This window comes from Brassica rapa, chromosome A09 (assembly GCF_000309985.2).
Source record: "Brassica rapa cultivar Chiifu-401-42 chromosome A09, CAAS_Brap_v3.01, whole genome shotgun sequence".
Classification (NCBI taxonomy): Eukaryota; Viridiplantae; Streptophyta; class Magnoliopsida; order Brassicales; family Brassicaceae; genus Brassica; species Brassica rapa.
In genome coordinates this window covers 12,019,155-12,035,891 of record NC_024803.2, presented here as the reverse complement: position 1 = coordinate 12,035,891, position 16,737 = coordinate 12,019,155, and the positions used below count along the sequence as shown (strand labels likewise).

General features: G+C 35.2%; 2 protein-coding genes and 1 pseudogene across 4 annotated transcripts; 1 reads left to right on the top strand and 2 right to left on the bottom strand.

The window, feature by feature from the left end:
- Positions 1–1,908: 1,908 nt before the first annotated feature.
- On the bottom strand, positions 1,909–5,327 carry LOC117125726. 2 transcript variants are annotated; one of them, XM_033279362.1, is made up of 8 exons: positions 4,971–5,327; positions 4,843–4,893; positions 4,608–4,689; positions 4,340–4,441; positions 2,714–2,770; positions 2,274–2,456; positions 2,103–2,188; positions 1,909–2,016 (listed from the first exon to the last, which is right to left on the bottom strand). In XM_033279362.1, the coding sequence occupies exons 1-7, from the start codon at positions 4,976–4,978 to the stop codon at positions 2,186–2,188; spliced, it is 486 nt and encodes a 161-aa protein (XP_033135253.1). In that variant the 5' UTR covers positions 4,979–5,327; the 3' UTR covers positions 1,909–2,016; positions 2,103–2,185. The 2 variants fall into 2 exon arrangements, with proteins under 2 accessions (XP_033135253.1, XP_033135252.1); XM_033279361.1 differs by having other exon boundaries at positions 5,031–5,327.
- Positions 2,940–6,771, bottom strand: LOC103838699 (annotated as a pseudogene). The gene is made up of 5 exons (XR_004450713.1): positions 6,700–6,771; positions 6,209–6,613; positions 5,334–6,124; positions 5,193–5,258; positions 2,940–5,117 (listed from the first exon to the last, which is right to left on the bottom strand). The product of XR_004450713.1 is annotated as a serine/threonine-protein kinase Nek3-like (transcript).
- ARF25 (putative auxin response factor 14) lies at positions 6,758–11,828 on the top strand. Its single transcript, XM_009115146.2, has 14 exons — positions 6,758–7,713; positions 7,798–7,886; positions 8,013–8,108; positions 8,217–8,273; positions 8,362–8,505; positions 8,578–8,662; positions 8,742–8,832; positions 8,907–9,071; positions 9,156–9,269; positions 9,344–9,416; positions 9,506–9,644; positions 9,714–9,943; positions 10,234–10,418; positions 10,491–11,828. Exons 1-14 carry the CDS (start codon positions 7,671–7,673, stop codon positions 10,627–10,629), a joined length of 1,650 nt encoding a protein of 549 aa, XP_009113394.1. The 5' UTR covers positions 6,758–7,670; the 3' UTR covers positions 10,630–11,828.
- The last annotated feature ends 4,909 nt before the right edge of the window (positions 11,829–16,737 follow it).

Genomic DNA, 16,737 nt, shown 5'->3' with positions numbered 1-16,737 from the left:
TTTTTGTTTGGGTGATTTTTGTATATCAATAATACTTTAACTATGATTGTCTCCCTCAACTCAAAAGAAATATTGGTTTAGGACATCAACATTATTTCAAAAAACACAATAATTATATTAGTAAAAACATATGTATATGTATATTATATATATATATATAATATATTAGTTAAGAAAATATGTATATATAACACTTAATAAAAACATATGTATGTATGTATATATTTGTTAAGATTAGTAATATTAATTAAACATATGGTATTAAACATATTGATGGTAGTACTTATTTGTAGGCATAACAAACATAAAATAATATTGAAGTTATATATATATGGGCTTGAGTTTAAAACTTTATAATAATATCAGTAGGCTAAATCTGAGCCATATTCTTTAATCCATTATTAGTTCACTCTATTAAAGTTAAATTTCTTTGCAAAGCTAATTCATGTAATTTTACAAAAAATTAGGGTAACAAAAACAACCTCATGACTTACCATCTTCATTTTCAGCTCACGTCTTCTTCTCATACACAAACCTGCAGTTCTGATTTTTGAAGCTTAAGATTTCATACTGACAAAGTAGCTTTATCTCACTTTCTCTTACAATTCTAAGTAAGGTAAAACTATCTTTTGTTATCTACTTTCATCTATTTTTTCAAACTGTGAATAATAATCAGAATTCTATATGATCAGATGGAACGATGTCATCGAACATAAGACATCAACGGGAGCATATTTAGTGTTTTTCAGGTGACTGATTTTATAAGACATTTTAAAAACAGAAGGTATCTTTTTTTTTGTCTATGTATGATTTTTGTGCTCGCACACCTCTGAATCTATGTAGCAAAAAGTATATATTGCATGACTAACATTAGAACTTTGACTGTGTTTGTTCTCGTTGCATGTCTGTGCTGTTGAGCTGGTATTTTCATATATTGCTAAAGTTTGAGATAGTTAAAGGTGGAGATGTGTTTATGTTGGAAACCAAAATAAGCTAATAGTTTGTCATTGATCCCTCTTTCTTTTTAATGTTACATAAGGCAGAAAAGTAGTAAAACAACATCCAAAAGGTTTTGAGTATTAACAAAGTTCAATAATATATGGAAATATTGAGTAGAATACAAAATTCTTAATATCATTTTTTCATATTTATTTTAACCATATTTACTTTTAATTTAAAATTAAAAATATCATTGTACCACTAAATAATTTTTAAAAAATTTATTAGATGACCCTAAATTTTTTACTATAAATATTATTTATAAATATAAAAATGACCAAAATATTTCACAAAAAATAATAATATACATTTAAACCCATAAATTAACTTTAGCAGACATGCCAATAAAATGACATTATTACATGAGAAACTAAAAAAGAAAAATGTTACATGCTCTTCTTGTAAGCCTTATTCGACAAATAGTAGATGGACCTATGCATTAAAAGGGTTTAATGAGATGTATTTCTACATGTAAAAGCGGAAATAAATTAATTTACTTCAAATTTGAGATTAGAGTAGTCCCTTTGCTGAAATTTCTCAATATCTATATCCTGCTTGGGAAAATTACAAAGTGAGGACCGAGCACCAAAGCTATCATTTATAATCTTCAGATGGTTTTGGACCTTCGCTTCGGAAGGATTCATATGGCTGGAGAAAACTTCCATATCACAATACATGAAGTAGAAAGTAGAGGAATGTTCTGCCTCAAAAAAGAGTTTTCATAAAGTGCATGTGATGTAATAGAAAAATTTAAGAATGGATCAGCTTACTATAAAAACTTGGTGAAGAGTACATTCAAAAATCAAAAACCTTAGCCCTACGATGTGAAGGGACTTTAGAATTTTATTTTAACATCCAATTTGATGGTGTCCCCTCTGCTTGAGACTGCGCTCTCTCTCTCTCTCTCTCTCTTAAGAGTTTCTTAGACTTCATTATTATTTCCTCTGAACAGGCACTAAATATTTTGACCATAGCTTCTAGATAAAATTATACAATGTAGGGAATCATGAGTTTCAGCTGCAACACAGATAAAAAATGATCAAATCATTTATGCCTTTAGCACTGCAATATATAAAAACATGGACATTACAAACCTACTTTACCTCTGCTTCTTAACTTCTAAGTATCTAAGGTCTACTGGTACTAACACTTTCCTCATAACCAGCTCTTTGATCTCAGCAAGAATTCACTAAAGAAACACAAAAGAAGTTACTTGATGGTACCTAACAAAGCAAAAACGAAATGGGTCATTTTCCAATTGAAAACCATGTCACCTTGTGATGAGGAAACGTTTTCTCGGAGGACATGCATTGCAACAATCGGATCTGAGATAACAACAAAAGCTTTTCGACCCAGCGCAAGTTAACAGTCCTCAATGCTTTAGATGAAAATATCACAGAAGTAAACAAAGTTGGTATCTTCAAGTAAACGAACACACCTCCTAGTGTTTTTGAATTTATAGTGTGAGCAAGAGCACTGATTGGCTCGTCTCGTCATCTTTCCATCTATACCTCGGAGGGTGACTGCGATTTTGAACCACAGATAAATACGGGATCTCTCACCTCTGTTTAATAAGAGATTATTAAGATGCAGAACAACACTTCTATTATGCAATTTGTCGTATACTGTTAGGATTAGTATGGTTCTTACTCTTCAAGTTGGAGATGTAAGTACATAATCCTTTGACTTTCACCAGCAGGTATTGTGGATACCTCATGGGTGTCTGAGTGTCTAGGTTGTCCCCATTTATGAGGCGAATATGGCCAATGGGTATTGCTTTAATTCTTGTATATGTTGAAGCCATCTATAACATTTGACCAAAGAAGGTTACAAAGAAGTGAACATATATTTTTCTCTCTCCTCTCTCCCTTATCCTCTCGCGACAAAAACAAACCAACCAAGTTTTCAGATCTGCTCCGGCGTTGTCCGGCGCGTTCGCGCGCGTCCGGCCGCCGGAGGCTTCCCTCCTTCTTGCTCTGTTTTCCTCTTTGCTTCCCGGTCACTCCCCTCCGCTGTTGCTTTGTTTCGGGCTCTGGTCAAGCGTCTCTTGTTGATTCCGGTGACCGCTCGCGAGGTTCGTCGGAGTTTGCTATCGATTCAGCTTGTGTTGGAGTCAAGACGCGGTGGTGTGCAGTGGATTTGGCTGTGGAGTCGGATTTTTCGTGGCTGAGAGAGAGGATTGCGTTTCCCCTTTTAATCTCTCTCTGGCGACCTTCTTGCTCGGGATGATGGGGTTGGAGCGCTCCCCGGTTGGCTGTGGCGTGGCTACAGCGTTTCTCTGGTTGTGGCGTGCGGCTTCTTCGTTTGGAACCGGGAACCCTTACGGTGTCGTCGGGGTTCGTCTCCTCTTCGTTGGAGCCAAGGTCAGCTCCGGTGGTGGCTTCACTTCGGAGGTGAGGCGCGGTCTGGTATGCAGGCGGGATGATGGTACCTGACCGATTCCGACTCGTGTGGGAGTGCTGAGCAGAGTCCTACCCGGTCGTCTATGGCCGGTTCAAGCTCTTTTTTGTATTTCACCTGACCTTTCAATTTCAACATCTCGTCATCGGCTTGATACCTTGGTTTGGTTGCGGCAGTTTCTAATTCTAAGGTTGTTCTCTTGAGCTCTATTCATATCACCGTAGACACCGGTGGTTATTTTGCGAGTCACGGTCACTGCTTCTTCGGTTTTCGAAGGCGGCAAGAGACGTCCCGACTTTCGTCATGGTCGCGGCGGTGTCCCTCTTGTGTTTAGCTCACATCCCAGTACCGGAGAAGATCACTTGATTCTTCATCGGTAGTGTTGCTTGGCTGACATTTGTGCTAGTCGTTAGAGTCTTCTCTGTCGGTGTGTGGCATGGAGGTCCGGCCCTTTTGGTAGTACAGGTTTGGTGGCGGCAGTAGCGAGCTCTTGCTCGGGTTGGGAGATGGTTTCAAGCGTTGTGTGACGTTGCGTACTAGCTCGGCTTTGGTGGCTTGCAAGGCTCGTGGTAAGTATCCGAAACACTCCCCTATTAGTCGTCTTGCGCTTCATTGTCAGTAACGGTTACAAACTCGGTGGAGTTCATCGGAAGCTAGCTACTCCGGAGACGACGCGGGAAGTCCCGGCATCCGAGGCAACAAGGAGAACCTCACCTTCTCTTGATTCTCGTCGATGGTAGAGAACGGCAACCGATTTCAAAGGAAACCGATAAACGGACTAGCGGAATGTGCCGGGTTTAGTGGGCGGGCGAAGCTAGTGTTGTAATAGGTTGATTTTGGAAATTTTGTTCGAAACGGGTTTGTAACTGGATCTGAAATTCCCGATTCTCGGGTAGATTAATAAATATTTATATTTAAAAAAAAAAAAAAAAAAAAAAAAAACATTTGACCAAAGAAAATAAGTTGTTTGAGATATTTTATATATTATAAACAGAAGAAGAGAACGTACAACTGTCTCATTAGCAGACTTGTGAACCAGTTCCTGCAAGATCACATAAACCTCGTAATACTAAAATCAAACAGAAAAAAAAGGAGAGACGATTATTGCTTATTTTTTTGGTAGGTTGCTTTGCTTATTCTTTTTTATATTAGAGATGCAAGTTAGAGTCTCAAAAAATTTTAAGCAGGCCTCGAATAGATATTGCTACCTGCTTGTCAACTTGAAATCTCTTCAGAGCCACCAGAAATTGGTTATGAAACACGTTGTACACCTTTTCACCACCAGCACGCCTGTGTCATCAATCATTAGCAATATGCACAAAAGTGTAAATATATAGCTACCGTAATTTTCTAGTCGGTAAGGAGTTATGCCTACTCAAACAATATAACAGCTCGGGGTTTAAACTTGTAAATATTTAGCAGTAATTATGGCCAAAAACATACACTCCATAGACATGCTTCTTGAATAGTTGATCCAGAAGCCACAACTTTCTCCTAAAAACCAAAACAGTAATCAATGATATCTAAGAATTCAAAAAGAAAAAAAAAGACTAAAGAATACACAATCTTACCCAAACATCAGACTTGCCAAGCTAATTGAAATTATTACATGTGCAAAGGAGCAAATTTATCTTTTCGATTCTAGCAGGAGCTTTTGCAGATTTGACATAAAATTTTCTCGTGAAGCAAGCTGAGTCTTTAGTTTCATCATTTCATGACTGCAGAATATGAAGAAAATATCAACTTCTGCACTTCCTAACAAAAAGCCAGTCACTAAAACGCTTTGTATATACCTCTTAATTATGTCTTTGTCTGGGAAGATATTTCTTCTATTTAGCCTCCAACTCAACATCGATCTCCTGCATACAAATTTAAATAAAAGTTCTCAACTTTTCTGAAGCCCACAAACCAATATAGTGTTTTGAGAATCGAACCTAGGTACAACGTAATCATTAGGATGCAATAACTTCGTCGTGAGAACCCTGTGAAGCGACCTCCATCTTGATCATAGCAGCTCTAAGCCAATTTTTGCAATGTTTTTGGCCTCCCAAAAATGCATCGCACCACACTGATTCTTTGATTGTACAAATAACTCAGGAGCTTCCCAGAAATGAATTAGACGGTAGCGTAAGTGGGTTTCGTGGTGACCTAGTAGCTCTTAGACAACCATATCGCTGTTTCTCTAGGCGACACTTTCCCGGACCAAACGGCTTCAGCAACACATTCAGCTCATCATACCTCTCATCTAGAAGCAACCTCGCTATGAACTCAAGCAATCCCTCAGCGCCTCAGCGCGTTGTCCGCGGGTCAAACCTCTGTCACCAGATGCACCTGGAAAGCTCTGCCCGACGCTCCTCCAGCAGTCGCGTTCTGATCAGAAAAAATCACCGCCACTCTTGGTTTCTCGTTCTGGCTCAAGGGTGAACTTGTCTTTTGTGATTGAGCAGTCTAGCGGTTGCTGCAGCTCCTCTGGAGGAGGTGGGCTGTAGGATCCTCTGGAGGAGCCTTTGTTCTTCTTCTTGCGCACAACGGGAGTGAAAGGCATTTCTTCGTATGAAGCTAGTGCGAACTTGATAGTGTCGATTATTGGAGAGTTTACGGATACGTCTGGTGAGTTTAGGTGATGGAGTATACCGATGTTTGGGGTGTAGAGAGAGTCTCTTGTTCCTTTTGAAGGTTTGTGTGAGACAGGCAAGGATGCTCTACGAATGGTTGTAGCTTGTTTCTGATACGTTAGATAGAAAAAAAAGTATAAAGCACTCTGAAAAAGAAATTAGTAAGATAAGGAGTATCTGGACAGATGACTAACCAGACCACCACTCTTAGGCTGGCTGATCTGTAAGAAGCCCCTGAATTTTTCGAAACAGCTGGTCTTCGAACAGTTACTCTACCAGTGATGTTAGCAGACAAATCCACTGGCATGCGGTGGTGCAAATACGTGTGCACTGGTTTAACAGAAGACAAAGAATTTTCCTGGTCAACTATAAACTTGCCAGAGGAAGTGGTTTAACAGAAGACAAAGAATCTTCCTTCTCTTCTTGGACCAAAGCTTATACATTTGCCAGAAGAACGCCTTCTTTGCTCAGGAGGATAGCTGCTTCTCCTTGCGGATTAAGATTCTGGTTGCAATGTATCGTCCCCCCCAGTAGCTCAGCTTGAGAAGAACCTTTTGAATGTAAGGCTGAAGCAGAGGATGTCTGAGAAGATCAGAAGCCTACACAGAAGAAGAAGAGAAAATGTTACTTAATCTTCAGGTTTGTACAACAGATCAAAAGCTTAAATGATCAGAGTTGTGCATACGCTTGGTCTGAGTTCTGGATTCTTCCTGAGCATGCTTTTAACCAGACCTCGACCGGAGAAAGCAGGAACGCAAAATCATAAAGAAGCTCTAATAGGTTTCATATTACAAAAAAAAAAATATATATATATATACGATATTTAAAAATTAATTGCTCCCTTATTTTGGTGACTTGCAGTTTGGTTTCATGGCCATGGCTTGAGCTTAGAGCGTTTGTAGGTTTTTTTTTGGTGACTTGCCGTTTGGTTTCATGGCCATGGCTTGAGCTTAGAGTGTTTGTAGGGTTTTGGTTTGTAGAAAGGAAAAAAAAAACAATATATAAAGAAGGATGAAAAGAGGGAGGTAAAACGAATTCATTAAGAGGGTTTTGATCGAGGGGAGTAAAGTTGAGAATTGATTGTTTAGAAGTGGGTTGATTAAATCTGAGTTTCTGTGATCTTCAATCGGAGAAGACGAAGTGTTAGAGGTCACGATGATTGATTTATTGATCGTAGGTTTGGTTTTTTGAAGAGGTTCCATTTGGGCAATAACAAATTAAATGAAGCCCACATGGAGAGGAAGTGGATTGCATCGAATTGGGCATAAGCAGAATCACGAAGCCCAAACAATTAAGCCTATCTGACGTGTCACAAAACCTGTCTCTGATTGGTCCGAATTAAAAATCCGACGTGGCACTCTCCCTATTCACCATATCCTGCTTTTAGTATTGTGATATATCTTAAAACATAATTTATTGATATTAAAGAACTTTCAATATTTCTAAAGATACATCTTTGACCCGATATTTCTTGGCTACTAGTAAAAATTATTAGTCAAAACTCATTTCCGTAAATATATTTATGAAGTATTTGAATATTTTCACCCATATATACTTTATACATATAAGATTTACAAGTTTAGAAAAAACACTAGTTCAAACCAAAATAATTAAATAAAGATCAAAGTTCTCACCAAGTGTTTGGAAAAATTGTTGATGGCTGGTGATCAAATCATGCATGCACAACCTGAAGTTTTAGGTATAAGTGAGAAATTCTTGGATACGAGTTTGGATTTCGATTGATGAAAACATATATCCCTAATAATGTTTTCTTTGTTTCTAGCTATTGGTGAAACCAATAACTATTTGAACGATAAATTATGGAAGTTATGTGCTGGACCTCTGTTTGATACTCCAAAAATTGGAGAGAAAGTATATTTCTTTCCTCAAGGGCATATAGAACAGGCAATATTTTTTTTATCTTATTTTAAATTTTTATATCATTTCACTTATGTTTTAATTTGTAAGACTTACTCAACAATTTGATGGTATTACCAGCTAGTTGCCTCTATGGACGACGAACTTTGTCAACTAAAACCAATTTTTGATATTCCTTCAAAAATTTGTTGTAATGTTTTTAGTATCAACCTTAAGGTATGCCTCTTTGATTATATATGTTTCTTATTTATAAAATACAGATCATGTAAAATGACTTAGACTGTAACTGATATTGTTTTTGATATATTTTATGTATGTTCCTAGGTAGAGCCCAGTACTAATGAAATTTATGCAGAAGTTTCTTTGTTGCCTGATACATCTGTGAGTAACAAAATAAAATTTTATTTATTTTAACATTAGATCTTCTTACAATCTCTTTTAAGTAATTTAATTAATTTTATGTTCTCAGGATGTTGAAATCCCTATTCCTAAAAACGAAAACAACATACAAAACATTAACTATTTCACCAAGGTGTTAAGTGCTTCTGATACCAGCACAAATGGTGGTTTTGTTTTGTATAAAAGACATGCCATTGAATGTCTTCCCCTGTTGGTAATTACCCTGGGCTTACATGAACTCATATATTGTAAATCCTTATATAACATTTTGTATTTAATGTTTTAGGATATGTCTCAGCTGACCCCAAGTCAAGAGATAATTGCTAAAGATATCCATGGTCATGAATGGAGTTTTAAACACACTTCAAGAGGTGACCATTCTATATTTCATTTCAAAATTTGTGAGTATTTATTACTGATCTATATTTTGTTTACAAAAAAATCAACTAGGTACACCAAAAAGACATCTTTTCACATCTGGTTGGAATGAGTTTGCAAAAGGAAAAAAATTGGTTGCTGGAGACTCTTTTGTGTTTCTTCGGTATATATATCTGTTTTGCCATTTTAGATCTATTTCGTTCCTTGAATTTATATTTTAACTGTTTGTTATCCTAGAGGAGAGAATGGGGAATCACGAGTTGGTATCAGTAAAGCAGCTCATCAGCAACGCAACATACCAACATCTTTAATTTCAAAAGAGAGTATGCACCATAGTGTGGTTGCTACTGCACTGAATGCTATTGAAAACAAATGTATGTTCGTTGTGTTCTATAAGCCAAGGTAATATTGTTTTTACTCTAATTAAACATTATCTAAATAGTTTATTGAAAATATAATATAATTTATTTGATGTGATGATATCAGGTCGAGCCAATTCATTGTCAACTTCGATAAATTTGTAGATAGAGTGAATAATAAGTTTAGTATAGGCTCCAAATTTTCGATGAAGTTCGAAGGAAAAGATCTAAATGAAATAAGGTAAATCTTAAACATTTATTTTACTTTATTTTTTCAAAATATGATTACTTACACAAATTATTTGACTACAATAGATACAATGGAACAGTAGTGGGAGTGAGAGATTTCTCCACTCATTGGAAAGATTCAGAATGGCGAAGTCTAGAAGTAAGAATAGTATTAATTCCACTTACATATTATTTTAAAATATAATTTAAAAAGAGTAATATATAATATCCAATAACTTTATTTTATAGGTGCAATGGGATGAAGCTGCAACAATTCCAAGACCTGATAAGGTATCTCCATGGGAGATTGAGCTGTTAACACATTCATCAAACATTTTCAAGTCAGATGCTCTAAAACATAAACGTCAACTCGAAGTACATGAGTTTGGTATGTAAACATTTCTCAAAGTTAAAAAACTTCTCTGTGAATTAGTTATCATTCTATTGATGTGTATAGGTTCAAAAATGTGGGCTCCTACAATCTACAATGAGCAAATGGTTCAAGCAATGAAAGAACCGTCAACCACAACCGCAACTACTAGCTGCAGACTGTTTGGAGTTGATCTAATGGTTCCCGCTATAACAAAGGATCCAGTGGAACCTATTGTCTCAAACAAAAAATGTAAGATTTCTAAAATCTTTGAAGACGAAAAGGTTGACCATGTCCAAGCTAAAAGTCGTACTAAGGTATGAAAAAGATCACCATCTTCTTATTTTTTTACTTATTATTCAAATTTAAAACTATTTATTATGTAAAACTAAAACATTAGAAGACATAGGTTTTAGTAAAAAGTTATTTTGTGTATAAGGTGAATTTAATATATATATATATATATGTGTGTGTGTGTGTGCGTGTGTGTGTGTGTGTGTGCACTTTCATCCACAGTTTTATTCTAATATTAGATTTTGATTAAAATTGCATCAATAGACTGAGATTACTATAAAGTTCATATGCTCTTGATATGGTTATTGCCCAGGTTCATATGGAAGGTGTCATAGAAAGAACTGTAGATTTAACTATATTTGATGGATACAATCAGTTGATCGATGAACTAGAAAGACTCTTTGATATCAAAGGCGAGTTGCATATGCACAATAAATGGAAAATGTTCTTCATATATAATGATGGAGATATGATGATTCTTGGAGACGATCCCTGGCCGTAAGTTTTTCATAATTTTCTATTTTTTCTTATTAGTTGCAAAATTTAGTGAGTATTTTTATTTCTTTGTAGAAAATTTTGTAATATGGCTAAGGAAATATTCATATGTTCGAAAGAGGATGTCAAGATAGGGATAGCAAATAACAGATTCTCCGAAGGTGATCCAACATTAACAACAACAATCTTACCACCAGATGTCAACAACACTTAGAGAGAGTTTTGATTTTAAAAATTAAATGTTGCTTGTTTTTATTATATATTAAACAAAAGGATTTGAAATTTGTGTAACTTAAAAATATATTATGGAGTGTTTTGGTATTTGATGATTGGTGTCTTGTCTAGCGGTTGAAGTTTTAAATGAAACAAATATCTTCTTTTTTTCTTCTTTTTAATCTTTTGTCGACTTGTTTAGTATTGTGCGTGTATGTCTTTTTGGTATTACATATGTTATGGAATGTTTTGGCATGTAATACCGGCGTGTAACCACTCTTCTCAAGAACTCTCTGCCACAGGTAACATGAATAATTAACACGGTGGATATGACATATAAGGAAAATCAGAAATGCTGCTCCCAAAACTACTTTCACAGCTTCAGTGACTTGGAGTCATCTTCAGGTTCAGCTTCCTGTTGTTCAATGGCATCAATAAGTGTTCTTCAAAGACACAATCCCAAGCATGCCCTTGGATTGTCTTCTTTGCGCAAGCCACCAAGAGAACAGACAACACATCTTTTTGGTTGCTCATATTCCTTTGAGATTTGATCTTTCTTCTCATCCAAACTCCATTAGTGCTGTTATCCAAGCCGGTAAGGTGCATCAAAAATTTCCAGATTGTGCTTCAGGGAGCGAGGAACAGATTGAGCAGGAGTGCAGTCTTTGTAATGAACACCACCGAGCCTATAAATTGTTCCCTTACGTGTATGTACGCTCTAAAGAAGAAAAAAAGGAAATGAGTTAGAAGTTAGGTGATTAAACTAAGCACCTATCACAGGCAATGGCAATCTACTCAGAATAGCACATAGTTCACTATATCAACAACTTAGCATTATACCAAACAATTAAGCAAGTTAATCCAGTTGAGGCAAAGAGTTCTCTGGGAGTTTAAATATGCACAATCAAATAATAGTGAAGAAAACAAAGCTTTTACGGGGGCTCAGTCTGCAGAGCCAATAACAAGTAATCAAAAATATGCAGAAACGAAATAAGATAATACGAAAAACAAGCTTAAAATAAGAGATCTTTATTCTGAGTTTGCGTATAAGCGTTCTAGAGACCGAATAAAAAATGAAGTTCGTCTGGAAGCGAAATTACAACATAAATATAATAACACGGGCAGTAAAACCTATCTAAGTTCACTAGAGTAACCACCTATGCCAAGAAAACCATGTGAGTCGCAACTCATTTAGAAAAAGACAAATATAAAGCCTAAAGTTTCTAATTGCAGAGACTAAGTTTCTTCCCCCTTTCTTCTCTGTCCCAGCCTTGCTTATATACACCTCCAAGATCGAATGTGTTGTTATTTTCCTGTTAATCTATATCTTCTCTTTTCTCCCATCTTTCTTTATTTGTCGAGATTTGAGTTTATCTCTTTCGAAAATCTTTCGTTATCATGTTTTCTTCCTTGTTCCTCCCAAACAAAGTAACCATTGATATACTTTGGGTTTTATGAATTTTAACCATGTCATAAGTCTGGTTCAGAGTATATATTATAGTTTTGTAGTCATTTTAGGGTCTTTGCAGGTTCATGTATACTTTGGAGAATTTTGAAGATTATGGAGTAATTTGAGTGCATAACTGTGCAGATATGTCAGAGGTTTAGCACCGGATGGAGGTCTTCCCACCAATGGATGAAGCTCATAATTTTACACAAGATATAAAATTGAGTTAGCTTTTAAATTCCGTCGGTTTGAGGTTGATCCATTGGTTAGATCCATATATACGCATATTACTGAAGAGTGGTCCGTCTAACGCGCGAGAGGAAGCTGCTGAGATTCTGATGTGGTGTCGAGCGACACCACATGGGTACCAAACGACACCCAACATGTTAACACCCGACTCGTGATTTAATGAAGTTTCGATAACTGCAAGTTGGCCAAAGTTTCTTGTATTTGCACATGCGCCCTTGAACATATTTTAACTTATTTTTACTAATCCTAATCCTAATCCAATGTTGAAAGCGAATCCTTTTTTAAGTTTTAGAGAGATTATAAAGAATTCATTCAGTTTTCTTCGAACTCATGTTCGATTCATCTATGAATTTTATTCGGACTATGATTTGTGTTATTGTTTTTATGTCGAGTAGATCACTTCACAAATTTAGAGATTTCTTGGGCTTAATGTCAAATTTCTGATTGATGGATTGCTAGGGTTATTCATTGAATTCTACACCAGAATTTTTTCTCATACTAGTTTATAGAATAATTAACTAGACCCTACACTTATAGGTGGAATGGTCACAAATTTTGTCATGAAATGTAACTGTGAATAAGAACTATCTAATATATATATATATATATATATATATATCTTAGGCCACATACTTTTCGTCGCAAATCGTAGCTAGTTTGTAATGTTTTGTGTCACTTTTATATTCGTGACAAATGGCCACAAAATCTTTTTTGGTTACAACATGATTAAAATTTGTCCTGGTTCTCTTTGTGACTATTTCAAGGCTATTTTTGTCACAAAATTGCGACTTTAGTTACATTTTTTGTTTCGAAATAGTGAGGATGGATCGTGAATTTTTGGTGGCTATGCCCGATCAGTCTACTAGTGTTTGTGTACGGAAGTAGTTTTTGAGGCCAGGCCTGAGTATTCGGTAGCCAAGCAGCATATATTTTGTATATGTGCCATCTTATATTCAAATGTTAACTCCTCTTCGAACTAAATCTCTTATAATAAAAAATATATCTCTTATAAATAATAAAAATGTCAGCGATATGATGGTTGTGTTCCTTTATTTGCGTTCAAAATATCTTTATTTTTAAGGAAGTTAATCTAAAATGGTCCAAGTGATCTTACGAAAATCTCACACAACCAACTTTAATCTCAGTGGTCCAAAGGAGATAAAATTACCATCTTTCATTAATGAAGGGACGATCTAAACCCAAAATCAACTCTTCCTTCTTTTAATCACAACAACACCATTCTTCTTATCTCCTTCTCTCCTTCACATGTGACCCACTTCTTCTTTAATCTTAACCACATGATCATCTATTCTCTTGTTCAATTACAGCCACACAATTTCTATTCTCTCATCTTTCCTTCGACTAAGTATAACTAGTATACCTCGTACAACTAAACATAATAAAATGTGGTATAGCTAATATATAAATGTTATATTTATTTACAATATCCAACTATTACAGCTAGCACGACTAGTAACTCATGTTTTCCATATGGAATAAACAAATAAATATCCTAACTGATCTATAGTGACAAAGTTTCTTTTATTTTATTTAATGTTTTTCAAATTTTTGTTAAATTATTACATTGAACTCTTAAACATACATTATATACTTCATATTGTAAAGTTTGTTAACTAGATTAACCATATTATTATGAAAAGCAAACATCAAACACATTTTACAAAAGTTACTATGTGAAAATATTGATACAACACTTAAAAGCTAAGAAAATAAACTAGTATAACAAGTATAATTTGTATAATTTTTATTATATATTAAACTGGTATTACTGGTACAACTGGTACAAATTTGACGTTTGAGAAATTAACATAGCCAATTTGGTATTACATATGAGAAAAATAATTAAATATCCAAATTGGTATGTGATTAGAAAGCTTCTCCTAATTTATTTGAAGTTTTACAATTTTTTAAAAATTATTATAAAACCCCCATAAATTTACATGATTTACTTTATACAAGGTTTGTTTACTTGTTTAGCCACATTATTCTGGAATATCATACACCAAACATATTTTTTTTTTAAATTATGATTTCATAATATGTTAAACATAGTATGTACACGTAAATAAGTGGTACAACTGATGCATATATATTTTATGCATGGTACAACTAAGTTTTCAAAGACTATGAATCACAAGGTTTAAGGAACTGTCTAAAAACCATATTGTATATTCGATTAACAGTCCTTGTTTAGAATTCGTTAAGCCGTTGACAGCGTTTGTCAAAAGACTTTCCAAAGTCATTAGTTATTTTGTATCAGCTGTGTCGTATGGACAATTGTTCATCCTTTCCATCCACCAACTTTGTCTCAAGTCTTTGGTCGTTTTTTTTTTCTTTTCCATCCAACATATAGTAAACAAGGCCATAGTCCTTGTCTAGACTTTTTACCAAGCAGAAACTGTTTTCGATTTAGTCTTTATGTTAAGACTGATTTTGTCTCAAGAGTTAGTCATTATTACCCATCCAACTCATAGTCTTTGTATACTTTCTAAGACTTGTATTTATCAAGCAGACATAGTTTTTTACGCCTTGTGGTTCATAGTCTTTGTTTCAAGACTTCATCAAGCCGTTAGTCTTTTTTTCCATCTACGGATGTATTTGGTCTGAGCCGCTGGTCATATTTTCCATCCAGTATATCTAAAAAACCGACCCCTTTTGTCTTTGCCAAGAGACTTTTTTTAAGACTTCTTTAAGCCGTTGAACTATTTTATTCCACCAAGGATTTTTTTATAAGCAACCCCATATCGTCTTTGTGTAAAGACTTTGGCTTAAGCTTGTTTCAGCTGTTGGTCGTTTTTCTTTCCATCCAACAAATCGTAAACCAAGCCATCCAACTCATAGTCTTTGTCTTAAGACATCTTTAAGTTGTTGGTTGTTTTTCCCCATCCAACGAGTGTTGTTTAAGCCATTAGTGTTGTTTCATTCTAAGGACTTTTTCTAAGCCGTGGGTCATTTTCTCATCCCCATATAGTCTTTGTCTTGAGACTAGTAAGCATACACTACCAACCAATAGATTACAAGTCTTATTTTCCATCCCCATAACACCCTTCTATAGACATGCACTACCAATCAAAGTCTTGTGGTTATTGCAAAGACATAGATCTTTAAGCCGTGTGGTTCAGAGTCTTTGTCTTTAAAGCTGTTAGTCATTTTTCCAATCCAACGAATCTTATTTCACCCATTAATTGTTTATCCATCTAATGACGTTTTTCTCAGGCGTGGGTCATTTTTTTCTCATCCCCATATAGTCTTTGTCTTAAGAGTAAAGCGTGCCCTACCAACAAATAGATCCTAAGTCTTACTTTCCATCCCCATAACATAACGCTTTAGACATGCCACTACCAACCGAAAGATTCCTTACGGAACAATATACCCAAATTAAAATCTGACAGAACACTATTAGAGTAGTGCTTGCCTATTAGGGGTGGGCGTTCGGGTACCCGTTCGGGTTCGGGTCGGGTATTTCGGATTTTCGGATATTTCGGTATAGAGGTGTAGAACCCGTTCGGGTATTTCTGTACTTCGGGTCGGGTTCGGGTATTTTTAGTTCGGATTCGGTTATTTCGGATCGGGTTCGGATATTTAGATTTTGAAAAAAAAAATTAAAATTTTCATTTCTCAAGTTTCTTGTATTTAAAAGTATAACTTTAAGTTAACTAATTTTTTGTTTTTAATAGATTGAATGATTAATAGATTTGGACATAATATTTTAAAACTAAAAAGACACTAATTTAGTTATTTTTTTAAAAAAAATTTGGTTGTAACTTTTTGTTAATTTTTGAAATAAAAAACTTGACATGCATTTTAAATGAGTAGCTAATCATTTTTTTCGTAATTGTATGTATATCATATGAACTTAAAGTATGTGTAGTATCAATATAAATATTTTATATAAAATGAGAGATGTAAACTAGAAATATAAGGTTAATTATACATATGTTCGGTTATCTTCGGATATCCATTCGGGTTCGGGTATTACCCGTTCGGGTTCGGGTATCCAATATCTCCTTATTCAATACCCGTTCGGGTATTTTGCTACTTCGGTTCGGGTTTCGGTTCGGATTTTTCGGATCGGGTTCGGGTGCCACTTCGGATATCGGGTAAAGTGCCCACCCCTATTGCCTATGACCTTTTGGAATTTCAAATTGCTATGACATCAATTAGAACTGATCAAATGGGTTTGAATTTTTTCCTTCCATCCTCAAAAGACATAAATTTGAAAAAGACAAAAACAAACATGCATTTTTTTATTTTATAGACAGAGAAATTACCTCAATGACGATGGTTTCAGTTTCCCAGGTATGTAAAGCAGTAACTCTGGCAGGAAAAAAGGCAGGTGAATTTCCTCCTCCAAGCGATACTACCATCTGTTATAACCAAAACCATGTTCAG

Excerpts from the sequence above, each read along its gene's own strand:
- LOC117125726 (XM_033279361.1), bottom strand. The coding sequence starts at position 5,251 with ATGTTGAGTTGGAGGCTAAATAGAAGAAATATCTTCCCAGACAAAGAC. Across the intron at positions 4,690-4,842 it reads AAGAAGCATGTCTATGGAGT|GCGTGCTGGTGGTGAAAAGG; the intron begins GTATGTTTTTGG and ends TTGATGACACAG. Across the intron at positions 2,771-4,339 it reads ATTTTCTTTGGTCAAATGTT|CCCATTGGCCATATTCGCCT; the intron begins TTTTTTTTTTTT and ends ATTAAAGCAATA.
- ARF25 (XM_009115146.2), top strand. The coding sequence starts at position 7,671 with ATGGCTGGTGATCAAATCATGCATGCACAACCTGAAGTTTTAG. Across the intron at positions 7,714-7,797 it reads TGCACAACCTGAAGTTTTAG|CTATTGGTGAAACCAATAAC; the intron begins GTATAAGTGAGA and ends CTTTGTTTCTAG. Across the intron at positions 8,833-8,906 it reads GACTCTTTTGTGTTTCTTCG|AGGAGAGAATGGGGAATCAC; the intron begins GTATATATATCT and ends TTGTTATCCTAG.